This window comes from Neovison vison, chromosome X (assembly GCF_020171115.1).
Source record: "Neovison vison isolate M4711 chromosome X, ASM_NN_V1, whole genome shotgun sequence".
NCBI lineage: Eukaryota > Metazoa > Chordata > Mammalia > Carnivora > Mustelidae > Neogale > Neogale vison.
In genome coordinates, this window is record NC_058105.1 from 129680721 (window position 1) to 129694627 (window position 13907).

General features: G+C 49.3%; 1 protein-coding gene across 1 annotated transcript in view; it reads left to right on the forward strand.

Annotated features, from left to right (window-relative positions):
• The window catches only part of PRKX (protein kinase X-linked), an 82784-nt gene that overhangs the window by 29962 nt on the left and 38915 nt on the right, over window positions 1-13907 (forward strand). The window contains exon 4 of the mRNA XM_044234765.1: window positions 1848-2016. Coding sequence (XP_044090700.1) covers window positions 1848-2016 — 169 coding nt within the window. The remainder of the gene's footprint in view (window positions 1-1847; window positions 2017-13907) is intronic.

A 13907-nucleotide genomic window follows, 5' to 3' on the forward strand; every position in this document is an offset into this window, starting at 1 on the left:
GCTGAAAATGCAAAATATGATCTAGTAAAGGCAACCCAGTGATGAAGGGACTCCTTCCCTGGGGGTGGTGGAGAAAGGTGATCAGGAGGAATGGTATCAGAGAGAGAAAGGAGGGGGAAGCCACATGGTCTTCTTTCTACCACAAAAATGTGACAACATGGCAGGACTTACAGGTTGCACTATGGTCTGTCCTGTCGGAGAGAGGGACCATAGAAGCCCAAGGATTCATGTGTTTGCCCCACTTCACAGATCAAATAAAGGGCAAATCTTTCAGCAGGTGCTGGTGTCCCCAATTATGTGCACCTAGCCCAATGGAAACCTCAGTGTCTGCCTAAAGACCCCTAAGCTTTGCCGGTTCATCCTCTTTTCAGCCTCTCCCCCATAGCCCGCCCCACCCCACCTCCCATTTGGGACTCGATTCCACAGCATCTCACCCCATGTGACTGCCTTACCCTGTTTCAGTTCTGTGTTCACTTCCCAGTGACCTTCCAATGAGCACATGCCTCATCATTTGCTGCTGCTTACACAACACTTGCTTTCCTGGGTTTTCAGCGCTCCCTCTCTGCTCCTCCTAGGGTAAAATATTCATGATCGGAAACTCTGCCTAAAAGCCAAGGTTACTCATCGTGGGCCCCGCCCCTCCCCGCCATCAAGGAGGCGAGGAGATTTATTTCACAGCCCGGCAATTCTCATTTATAGAAAACTCTAAAAAAAAAATGTTCTTGCTTGAGTGTGACTCCGTGCTCTTGCTCATGTTACCGTACGTAGGTCCTAACCCTATGCAAGAAGAAAGGATGTCTGCTGCTGTGTGGTTGTGTTGGGAGGGAGGAGAACGTCCTTTGTCTTCCCCGCAGATCTTCCTGGTTCCTTTCTTCCTTTCTCCCTCTTAGGTTAATTGCCATTTTTCTAACCAGAGACCCTTCCTGTTCCCCAGACTTTCTTCCCCAGAAATGCCCCTTCCCATGCCTCATTGCTTAGACACACAGTGATGGAAAACCCAGCCGACATGGATAAGCTCACTGGGCACCCGCGATCCTAACGCTTACACATACCAATTTCCATTTTTCTGCCCCTCTACTTTACATTTGCTCTAGTCACAGGAAGAATTCCTTTGGATCTTTGATCTCATGTTTGCATTAAGTGGTTGCCCACCAGTATGACGGGTGGACACCATGCCCCACACTGAGGCTCAGAGGAACAGGACAGCCTGACGGTGGAGAAAGAAGATGCATTTGGGTTGGAAATGTCCCACCAGGGTACAAACGAGTGTCGGATTTCCTTGCATAGTTGTATTTTTAAAATTTCACCCCAATCTCAGCCCTCTCTCCCTTTATATCCTACCCAAGTAGCCATCTTTTTCCCGTATCATGTAGGTATCTATCCCATTTTCCAGTCCTTAGCAAATTCTGAAATAAAGACCAAACGCTTTGAGGAGGCATTAATTAACGTGTTCAAGAGCCTTCTTCATGAGCGTCGCGTGCCTGATACCTTTGCCTTTATCTAGAAATCCCAAAGAGAAACTATACAACACGTCTTTACCACACTTCTGCATCCCACCTGTCTTGTATGAGTGTGTGCGTATGCGCGTAGTCTCCACAGTGGCCCATATGCAGAGGGGATGGCCAGCTTTCCCTCTAATTCAAGAACATTTCCGAGGCAGGTCTTCGTCAACCTGCCTTTGATATGTCTTTGTCGACGTGTGTGTTGTACATGCCCTCACCTGAAAGTTCCAGAATGGAGCTTCTTGGAAATACTCTCACCCACCATATACCACGGTTGGGAGCTGCAGAAGCTGATGGATTCTCTTAAGGTCCTGATGCAGCCTGGTGTGCTGTCTCCCCTTCCAGGCACCGGGACGTTTGGACGGGTGCAGCTGGTCAAGGACAAGACGGCCAAGCATTTCTTTGCTCTGAAGGTCATGAGCATCCCCGACGTCATCCGCCTAAAGCAGGAGCAACATGTACACAATGAGAAGTCGGTGCTGAAGGAAGTCAGCCACCCCTTCCTGGTCAAGCTGTGAGTCTTCCCCTGCCCCCCACCACTGCCTTCTCTGGGTCCTCTCCCTCTCTGAGATGTCGGGCCGGGGGTGGGTGTGTGGAGTGAGGTCACAGCTGGCCCTCTGGCTGGATGGGACCAGAGCCTCTGCCTGGGCCTTGCTCCCATCCTGGGTGAGCAGTAGGAGTGTGGGTGGTCCCACCAGACACTCCATTCCCCTCATCCCCTTCTGGGTCACCATCACCAGTTCAGCCTCATTCATGCAGGTCACTCCTCGGGTTTCTGGGGGACGACTGTATCTTCATTTGGACACACCACATATGTGTCCAGTTGAGGGTTCCCCGCACTGAACAAATAAATCCCTGTTCTCCCACCCTGTTTCCTAATACAGGATAAGACCATTCTGCACCCAGGTGCCAGAAATGGGAGGCCCAGATAGGGCTCTCTTTCCCCATCCACATTGTGGGTGCCTTCCAACCAGGGTCCATGTCTCCCCTCCACCCTCTTCTTCTTGTTCCTTCTCATTCCCAACCCACAGCCCCTGCCTGAGCTGGGGCCCCCTGTCTCTGCCCTGATGTCCAATACTGGCCTCTCACCTGGTTTTGCCCTAGCATCCTTTCTTCCTTCCTTCCAAGGCATTCTTCATCTTCCAGCCATGGTGATCCTCACCAGATACCTGTCTGGTGACTTTCATTGGTACCTACAGATCCACGTGGAATAGTGACCCCAGAATCTGACCCCAGCCACCTAGGGCTCATCGTGGACTGACCTCTGGGTTTACCTTCTGCTTGCTATCTCTTTCCCTCCACTCTGCCATCCGTGGTCCCATCTCGGAAAGCCACCTGCAGTAGGGGGGAGGTGCCACCTGCAGAAGGAGGCAGATGCCATCCTTGTGGTCATTCCCTGTCTCTGGCAGGCCACCCCTCCCCTGCAGTGCCTCCTTTCTGTGTGTCTCCCCACCAAGCATCCCTCCCTTTGGACCAACTCCTATCTTTCTTCTCTGCTACACCTGTCCTCACACAGAGACAGCCCTTGGGCACAGCTCTGGAACATCTCCCGTGCACACAGACTCTGAGAAGGACGTCTGTAAATGCACAGCTGCCCCAGCCCCCCATCCTCTAAGCCCAAAGCAGCGTGTTGCCCAGAGTCCCGACTCTGTTGCATGTTTAATGAGGAGGAGAAACGAATAGGCTGAATTTTTTTTGTTTGTTTGTTTTACTTCCCTTTTATGGAGCTGTGGGTGATCTTGTACTGATAAAGAGGGGTCAGGTGCATCTCAGGGTTTCAAGTCCTGGAAACAGAAATAGTCAGTGATTCGGGGACTCAGCGTTGCTCACTCACCATGTGTGAATTCCCCCATCCGGTCCACGGTGGAACAGCCATTAGAAAAATGAGTGCGTTAGATCTTCCTCTGGAATTAAGGAAAGCGTCTAGTTATGTCTCTTGGAGGAACTAAAGTAGTGATTCTAGGGAGGATCATTAGCTCGCTAGGGTTTTAAATAAATATCTTCTACTGGAGACCTGGGTTCCGTTATGATATTGCCAGATTGCCGTCACGTGTCTAGGGCTTCCTTCCCAAGACAGGGAGTCTCAAGCCAACCACTTCATGGTTGAGAAGACACAACGACCTTATGTTTACACATGATGGACTCTGGATGGGCTTTGTGATTGCAGAACTGGAGTACAGGTCACAGTCAAATGTCGTCTTCTTATATGTCAAGTTCAGTGAAGGGTGTGGTTGAGGAATAGGAATGTCTCATCATTAAATCAACATGGAATTTGAGGAACAATTCACTCGTCTTCTCAGAAGGGTTATCCTCATTGGCAGAATGTGGTAGGACGTCATTTAAAAATCTGTCTACCAATCCTGATCCATTTTTGGTTTCTCCCCAACAGTACTGAGATACTGCACAAAATGAGGCACGTTGTCGTGTCTGCTCTGTCCTGAAATGCTCAGATTATGGAGAAATTATTATCAACAACAGATCCTTTGAAGATGTAAAGTGATGTGAAGTGATATACATTTCTAGGTGGCCGTTATCTGAAAATTATGGAAAATGAAAGTATCAGTCCACTTGGGCTACCATAACTCAATACCATGGAGTAGGGCGCCTAAACAAAACACATTTATTTCCCATAGTCCTGGAGGCTGGGAGTATGAGATCCAGGCAGGACTGAGGCTGATTCCCCCTGATGCCTCTCTCCTGGGTGTGTAGACCCTGTGTTCTCATTGTGTCCCTACATGGTCATCCCTCTGTGTGTGTTTTGTCTTCCCCTCTTCTTTTTCTTCTTTTCTTTAAGAAGATTTTAAGATTTTATTTTATTATTTTTTTTTTTAATTTGAGATAGAGACAGCACAAGGAGGGGAAGAGGCAAAGGGAGAGCCCTATGGGATTATGGTGTACCCTACTGACCTCATTATACCTTAATCCCCTCTTTAAAGACCCCATATCCAAATATGGTCCCATTCTGAGGTCCTGGAGTTAGGGCTTCAACATGTGAATTTGGGGGGAGGGGATATAATTCAGCTATAACACCTACTTAGTGACTTGCCAAGGGTAGACCTCTCAGAGCACGTGGATCATATTACGATATTCTTCTAGCGCTTGCTTTTTTCTGTGTGTTCTCACTGGAGTGACCAGGTGTGTCTACACACTGGGTATGAGTTGAGCTAGTGAAATCAGACTCTGGAAATTCTCTGAATGTAGCATGGAGATCATGCTATGGATGGGATCCACATGTATGGATGGGAGCCACAGAGTGTCCAGGTCCATGTGATGAGGGACACGTACTAGTGGGGAAAGACCATCCGTGAAGAATTGTATTTAGTCCCCCAGCGGCACAGGTTGTCTTGTGAATGGAGGTCACTTCACCCGACACCCTGCATCCCACAAACTGTCTGAAAACATGGAGCAGGTTTTGCTTGCATTTCTTGAGGCCACATGGAATGCTGTGGATTCCGGGTATCAAGCTGGTTATTTGGGCCTTGAAGTTGGGGTTGAGTGACTTGGCAAGTCCGCCGGTGGCATTGTCCGAGCTCAGTATGGGAACCACTCTAGTATTTTTGAGAAGATGTCAGGGGATTTGTTAAATGCACATTTGAGAACAAGTTCTGTTTGGAGATAAAGTCGTTCCAAAGGCCAGCTCAGCCCATGGCGATAATTTTAGAAGAGCTGAGTAACTTACTTTCTGGGGTGCAAAATGCAGATTTCCGTGGGACAGAGACTTGGGGTCTGCCCAAACACCAGCCTCTGGGGTCTGCTCTTTGCCCTTTTGAGGGCATAGAAATTGCTGATGTCCTAGATTCGTTTGACCCCAGAATAGGGTTTTCTGCCGTGACACCATTGACATAGGGGATCCAGATCATTCTCTGTGGTGGTCTGCTCTGTGTAATGTAGGAGCGTAAACAGCCTATCTGCACTCCTCCAACTCAGGCCAGTAGCATGCCATGTACATGTAGAGAGGAACTTTCCCCAGACCCTCCTCCTCCATCTCTCCTGTGAGCATGTGTCCTGCTTGCCTGTCTCCTGCTAGAACCCAAAGCCACAGAGTTTGGATCTCACTGTCTGCACAGAAAAGTGTCCGCACATGGCCGGTGTGCCAACTCAAGGATGCCGAGTGCAGAGATGGGGAGGGAACACCATGGGTACAGTACACGCCATGTTCCAGACAAGGAGAGCAAAGAGATGGAGTTTCGGGAGCAGACTCCCGTGATTGTAGGGGCTGCCAAGTCTGAAATCCATGGGATTGGCCAAGTGATTTGAAACGAAGGTAAGAGCTGATGTTTCTGTCTTGAATCTGAACTCTGCAGAGCCACCTGGGAAACTGCTGACTCAGGCACAATTTTTATATAGCCGTCAGATCCAGAGGCAAAATACCCTCTTCAATGGGAAACCTCACATTTTGTTGTTGTTGTTGTTCTTTTTTAAAATATTTTATTTATTGACAGAGGGAGCAACAGAGCACAAGTTGGGGAGGGAGAAAGAGGGAGTTGAAGAAGCAGACTCCCCACTGAGCAGGGAGTCTGACTTGGGGCTTGATACTAGCACCCTGGGATCGTGACCTGAGCCGAAGGCAGACACTCAACCAACTGAGCTGCCCAGGCACCCACACTTTTTTCCTCGTAAAGCTGTCAGCTGATTAGATGAGGCCCACCCATCTTATGGAGAGTCATGTATTTCTCCTAATGTCTGCTGACAGTACATGTTAATCACACCAGGAAAAAAAAAATGTCTACACAGCAACATCAAGATTCCTGTTAGATCACATGTCTGGGCACCAGAGCCTCTTGGAATTGATCCACTAAAGTAGCCATCGCAAAGGGCAAAAGCAAGAAAGCTTGAGCAGAAGAGCAGAGCTGTTCCCTCATTGGGCATTTGAAGTGCCCACTGTAGCGGACAGGTTGGGGGCTGCTCGCCCAGACTGGATAAGGAAGTAGGACACATTACCTACAATCGCAGTGTCCAGATCTTGAGCAATACTCTGGCGAGGAACCCTGTTGTACAAGCCTCCCATCTCTGGCCTCCAGGGACCATGTTCTCATGGAAGTCCGTGTGGATTTCCAAGCCTTTGTTTACACTTTTGCAGGACTGGGGAGTTTTACCCTCTTCTGTCCTCCGGGAGGGCAGTTCCTCCATCTTCCCTCCCTGGTTGGTGTCCTTCATGCCCCCTTCCCTGTACCTCTGGGTGACAAGGGCTTATTCTTCTCACTGCCTTGTCTTGGACATCTCGTGGTCAACTATGTTGATGCCACAGTCTTTATCGAACTCTCTGCACCGTGGGTTGGTCGTTCTCCATTGACTCAGAGGGGCTGCAGGAGGTCAAGGACAGGTCCATCTGTCCCAGGAACTAACTTGCAACCCCCTACACCTCTGTCTGACCTCCTCCCGTGTCCCGCTGCGTGTCTGCTTCCAGTCCCTCCCCCATCTCAGCCCTCTCTTATTTCTCCTTTCTCCTAACCGTGCCAGGTTGCTTTTTGTTTGTTTTTCCAAGATGAGAAAAGAACCACGTGTCTCCTGGATGCTTGTGACTGGTTGTTCCCATCATTCTGAAGGACGTAGGAGAGTGTTTCTTGACCAGCAGCTTGTTCCCTTTCAGTGTTTGCATGTGTGCTTGCAAACTCTGGAGATGGAGATGGAAATGGCCTTGCTTGCAAGCAGCTATTCCCATGTGGTGACCGCTCTTAGGGAAATGGGCGCCTTGCGTCTTTTGCTAAGATGTCCCCCACCACCCTGCCCACGGTGTGACCCGTTGATAGGCTTTCAAGGCAGAGCCTAGTGACTTTACCTTGGGTCCTGGTGGATGGGGGCGGTGGCCCCTCTTTCTGAGCCGCAAAGATGTGGGACCAGTATCGCTGGCCGCCAAACAGCGACATTTGGCATAGGACCTCTTGGTGTGCTCCGGGTGTGCTGTGCTGCCTGCCATGGGGCGGAATCAGTCAGGCTTCTGGCACAGGTAATGACAGTTGTGGATGGTGATCATGCTTCACCAGGGCTATTCTGGAAGCCTCCTTGTCGTGCTGATGTGATCTCCATCGGGATGGGAAGAATGATCCGCACGCCTGCTTGGCTCCGGCCACCTTTACCTCTTCTTACCATGGGTTCCAGCGCTCAGACTTTACCTGATGGAAGTTGCTGCTTCCAGATTTCTCAGCCTGGGTGCTCCTGACATTTGGGGGTGGATGTCTCTGTGAGGTGGGGTGTCCCAGGCATTGTAGGACGCTGAGTAGCATCCCTGGTCTCCACCCTTAGATGCTAGGACTTCTGTCCTTTCCCATTTTTGACCATCCACATAGCTCTGAGCACTTCCAGTGATCCCTTGGGGGGACAGAGCTGTGCCAGCTGAAAAAGCCAGAGCTGAAGACAGAGATGCAGACAGTAAGTGGGCATGCATGGGGTCCCACTGTCCCTTCCTGGACCCAGCCGCTGAGCCAGGAGTTCCATCACTGTGTCTGTGGTGACCAGCCTGTGGACCCCATCACGTTCCCTAACCTGGTACACCTCCTTGCATATGAGCAGAGCCAGGCTAGGGCTGATGTTGCCTAAAGCAACGATCTCTCCGTGTCCACCAGCTTGGGTCTGCTCTCCGTGTCCCTTAATCCGCCGTCAGGTAGTTGGTAAAGCTGTTCCTTCGTTGCCCTTGTAGTCACAGGGGAAAGAAGACCCTTTTCTGACTCTCTATGCATGCTTGTCCATTTGAAGCTTAAAAATGCTGACAATGTGTCTTTGAGTTTTGGAGGTTCTGGGAGTGTCTGGAAGGGCAGCATCTGTGCCAGTGAGCAGTGGGGAAAAGCAGATGGGAAACAGGGCAGTCTGCATGCTGTGGGGGTACAGGGGGAAACATGTGCACCTGGGTGCATTTGCTGGGCTCCTGTGCGCTTGCCGGGGGCGGGGGTTTCCAGAAGCATGAGGAGGAGGACACGCTGTCCCCACCTGGCCCAGTAATATACTGGGGATGGCACACTCCCCGCAGCGTGGGTGGGGGGTGAAGTGGAGCCTGTTTACAGAGGGGCAAGAGGTAGCTATCTCTGGACAGAGTGGTGCACAGCCACCAGCTAGGGGCCATCAGAACCACTGGTGGTAGGCAGGGGACCCTTGGGGTCAGGAGCCAGAGGACGCCCTGGAATGGGGGATGGAGTAAGCCAAGGGCACCTTGGGGCAGATCTGGTTGCCATGGTGACAGGTCAGAAAGTAGAAGAAACTTTCCAGAGCCTCAGGTTGCACAGAGAGGTGAGCAAGAACAGATAGGGTGACATCCATGGGAGGTGTCTACTCTTCTTATTTAATGGCAGAAGTCCTCTGCAGCATCACAAGCCATTACGATAGACTCTTTTTATTTTTTTATTTTTTTTTCCAATTTATTTATTTTCAGAAAAACAGTATTCATTATTTTTTCACCACACCCAGTGCTCCATGCAAGCTGTGCCCTCTATAATACCCACCACCTGGTACCCCAACCTCCCACCCCCCCGCCACTTCAAACCCCTCAGATTGTTTTTCCGAGTCCATAGTCTCTCATGGTTCACCTCCCCTTCCAATTTACCCAAAAGCACATACCCTCCCCAATGTCCATAACCGTACCCCCCTTCTCCCAACCCCCTCCCCCCAGCAACCCACAGTTTGTTTCGTGAGATTAAGAGTCACTTATGGTTTGTCTCCCTCCCTATCCCATCTTGTTTCATGGATTCTTCTCCTACCCACTTAAGCCCCCGTGTTGCATCACCACTTCCTCATATCAGGGAGATCATATGATAGTTCTCTTTCTCCGCTTGACTTATTTCGCTAAGCATGATACGCTCTAGTTCCATCCATGTTGTCGCAAATGGCAAGATTTCGTTTCTTTTGATGGCTGCATAGTATTCCATTGTGTATATATTTGCAAATGACATATCAGATAAAGGACTAGTGTCCAAAATCTATAAAGAACTTAACGATAGACTCTTTTTAAATGAACGAGGCTTGGCTTTTGGGTCGGTTAACACCTTCAGGTAGGAGCCCTGCCACAGACTTTGCACATAGAACACAGTGGTCAGTGTTAACAGCGGAAGGCACTGCTCTGAGCTGAGGTCAGGGACAGGCGGGGGGCCTGGAGTCAGAACATCCTGTGTGTTTCTTGTCGTTGTAAACTACAGCCCGTTTTTTTGTTCTTCACAGGTTCAGATCTACTCTTGAATATACTTAAAACTTATAATTTCTCATTGCAGTAAAATGCACCTAAACGTGCAATAGGACACTTTACCTATCTTTAAGTTCACAGCTCAGTGGCATTGAGCACATTCACGCTATTGCATCCCCCCTGTCATCTCCAGAACTTTCCATCTTTCCAAACTGAAGCTCTGCCTCCATGAAGTAGTCGCTCTCCATCCCTATCTCCCAGTCCCTGGCCCCACCATCTCTCTGTCTCTATGGATGGGACTCCACTAGGGACCCCATATACATGGAATCAGGTAGGATGTGTCCTTTTGTGTCTGGCTCCTGTTACTCGGCACCATGTTCTCAAGGTCCCTCTACGTCATAGCTGGTGCAGGAAATGTGCTTTTCAACGCTGAGTCATATTCTGTTCTCTTCATGGACCACATGCTGTTTATCCACCCATCCCTCCATCCACCCATCCATCCATCCATCCATCCCTCCCACCATGCATCCATCCATCCATCCATCCCTCCTTCTGCCCACCCACCTGTCCCTCCATTTACCCATCCATCCATCCCTCTATCCACCCATCCATCCATCTACCCATCAACCATCCATCCATCCATCCATCTATCCCTTTGTCTATCCATCCATCACCCGTCCATCCATCCATCCATCCATCCATCCATCCACACATCCATTCATCCATCCATCCATCCATCCATCCATCCATCCATCCACACATTCATCCATCCATCCATCCATCCATCCATCCATCCATCCATCCTTCTTTCCATCCATCCACCCATCCTCCATCCAGGAACACTTGGGTGGCTTCCACATTCTGGCTCATAAATAATGCTGCTAGGAACCTGCTGTGTACATGTGTCTGTTCCAGTCCCTGCTTTAACTGCTTGAATGCATTTTCAGTTTCTAATTATATCTCCTTCCTCTTAGTAGAGAGATTTAAGATTTTCTCTTTTCCGGTTTTCTTTTCTTCAGGTTGCCTCACTCAGGGCTTTCCTATCTGCTTCCCACCCTCCCTCATCACCAGGTCATCCCATGGGCAGTCTGATATGGATCTTTTGTGTCCTTCAAGTGCATGTGCACACATAAACACACACACTGGGTTTGGGCATTATTGCAGTATATTATACACACCCTTCCCTCTATTTCTGTCTTACCTTTGTGGGGATCCCTTGTGGGGGGTTTTGGGAGGACACATTTGGGACGTTTCCATCGGGACAGGTGTGTATGTGGGTGTGCATGTGCTCCAGAAATCCCCACCTGACCCCTTTGCTCCAAATTTTGGACTTAATGATTCCAGCCAAGCCATGCTCTTTCTTCCATCCCAGCTTCCCCCTGAGCTGGATGTTTGAGTCCTCCTTATTCCCAGCCTGTCCTGCTCAGATGCCTCCCAGACAATTGAGAGTCCCTCTGTCCAAACATGAATTGTTGACTTTGCTCCTGGCCTCCTATCCCCAATCAGTACTTCCTTTTGGTTTCCCCAAATGGCCCTTCCAGTCCCCCAGGCGCTATTTTGGATCCTCTTTTCTTTGCCTCCATGGACACTCCAGCCCGGGATCCTGCCCTTTCCTGTTGTAAATCACATCACCACATCCATCCAGATCTGTCCAGTTCAGTAGCATCTTCACAGAAGCTACTACACACAGTGTAGTGTGAATGAGCTACTACTACAGCTCACCCATATCCCTCTCTTTCTCCTGAGCATCCATCCACTCCAGATCCCAGGATAAGGCTTCCTTTTGGTGTAACCATTGACCTGGGCAATTCTCTGCAGTCAAATCCCATGGGAGAGGGAGGTACCCTGTGTGCATACGATAGAATTCAAGCTCTTTGGCACAGAGTTGTCCCAGTGTTGTCCTTGTGCCTCAGTTTCCAGGCTTTTTGGATGTCCATTGGATAGTCTCTTTTGCCAGAGGTTCATCCTGCCTGCGGGTCCCCCCTTCCACCCACTCTTGACTCCCTCCTGCCATCCTGTGTTTCCTATTTACACTCAGCTCCCCAGTTAGCCTGCAAGGCTCAAGACCATCAACACTAGACCTGCCCTTTCCATTGCTCTGTATCCAGATTGTTACCTGACGCACAGTGAGGTCCTTGGTCAGAATTTACCCAGTAAGGGTGCCTGGGTGGCTCAGTCCATGAAGTGTCTGCCTTCAGCTTAGGTTATGATCCCAGGGTCCTGGGTTTGAGTCCCATGTTAGGGTCCCTGCTCAGTGGGGCATCTGCTTCTCCCTCTACCTGCTGCCTACTGCTTGTGATCTCTCTCTCTCTCTCTCTTTTGGATCTATAAAATCTTAAAAAAAAAAAAAAAATTACCCAGTAAATGAAGCAAAGAGCAAGTTTGAATGTGGAAGTGAATAGAGTTGTGTTTCAGGAGTTGTTGATCCACAGTGCTCAAGCAAGACTCTTAATACATACTGAACTTTAGATCCACAAATGCCTCTTTCTCTCATACCACTGGTGACAAACCTGCTTATGTCTTTTTGCCCTTGGGTTTTGTTGTTTATAGACTCCATGCAAGGGGCCAAGTCCTACAAGGAATGGGAATGAGTTAACCAATGCTTTGGCTGATGCCCTTATTACGGTTTCTCAGTTTCTAAAACCAGATTTGAATTCATGTAGGGCCACCCAGACTCCTCCTCCCTTCCCACAAGCCCCAACTGATGACCTAATGCTTGTCAATGTTTTTGGAAGAGTAACGTCAGCATCTCCTAAAATATTTTGGTTCTTACTCATAATGCCCAATGTTACCCATTCTCTCCATATAAGAGAAGTCTAATTCATGCAAATTTGAGGAAAAGATGCCCGTGGAATTTTTTCCCCCTCTTAGGATATTTATTGGACTTGAGGAAAGACAGGGAGGGGAGCTTGGGCCCCCACAAATTTTTTTTTTTTTTCCCCCACAGTCTCAGTTTTTGAGTCTTCATGGAGTACGTTTATTTGAAAGCTGTTACTTACTTCTCAAGGATTCTGGAGATGGATTGCGCTGGACTGTGAGGTGTGTAGGTAGGATTGTGTCCACTTAAGATAGAGTGCCCTTTTTGGGGTTGTTGTTGGCACTTTGTTGGATTTTATTGAGAGATCTGTGCAACAAATGGGCTACACATGTCTATAGGGCTAGTTCTCCCCACTCAGTCATTTGTCTGTGATTTTTGTCACTGTGATAATCTGATTGTAGATGTTTGGTCTTTGTCCCTGCCACTGAGCTCTTAAAACCCTTGGAATTTCCTCGGTGATAAGAGTGACAAAGGTGGCTTTTGTTATGTGAACAAGGTGACTTTGGAAAACACCCTAGAGGCAGGGGCTGGTTGCCTGGGAACCAATCCTATAATTGGAGGGTTAGAATTCTTGGTCCTTTTGCATAGGGGCGGAGGGGCTAGAGGCTGAGTTAATCCCCAATGGGTGGTCATTTAATCCTGAAGCTTCCCTGAAACCACAGAAGTACAGTGTTTGGGAGCTTCCAGGATGGGGAGCTTGGGGAGATTTGGGGGGAGTGGATCACTTGGAGAAGACCAGATGGCCGGTTCTCAACCTTCCCAACACCTGGTGCTCTGCGTCTCCACCATCTGGCTTTTCCCAAGTTTTATCTCTGTATAGTAAACCCATGACCCAGTGAGTAACATGTTTTTCTGAGCTCTAGGAGCCCCTCTGCCAGATTATTGGGACCCAAGGAGGAGCTATAGCAGCTCTACGAGACACACAGGACCTGGACTGTGATTGGCACTGGAATTGTGTGTGCTGGGGGAGTGTTGAAGGGGGCACCCTTCCCCTGTGAGATCTCCTGCTGTTTCCAGGTGTAGACAGCGCCAGAATGGAGTCGAATTGTAGGACACCCTGCTGGTGTCACAGAATTGCTCGGTGGTGTGGGGAAAAGAACAACACATCTTGGAATTGGGAGCAGAACAATAGATACCAGGTCTCAATTTTTATGTAGATAGACCTACAGGTGAATGAGATTCCACTCCCCTGGAGCCCAGTTGATGGACTCTGAGATCATCAGCCCCACTCCTTCTGCCCGAATCTCCTGGCTCCACCCATCCTGTCTTGGGGGTTGACGGATTCCACTTGGTTGATTAATCCCCACTCCCCTGGCCCTGTTGTCATCTCCCCATGGTGAGTTATCTCCCATGCCTTCCAAGGGTGACATTAGGTTGCATTCCAACATGGCTGATGCATTGTTCTCAAGCGTTGAGAAAGGATCGGAGTAGATTATTATTTGGGCTGTGGGTCAGTAGGAGTGGCTGTAGAATATATCCA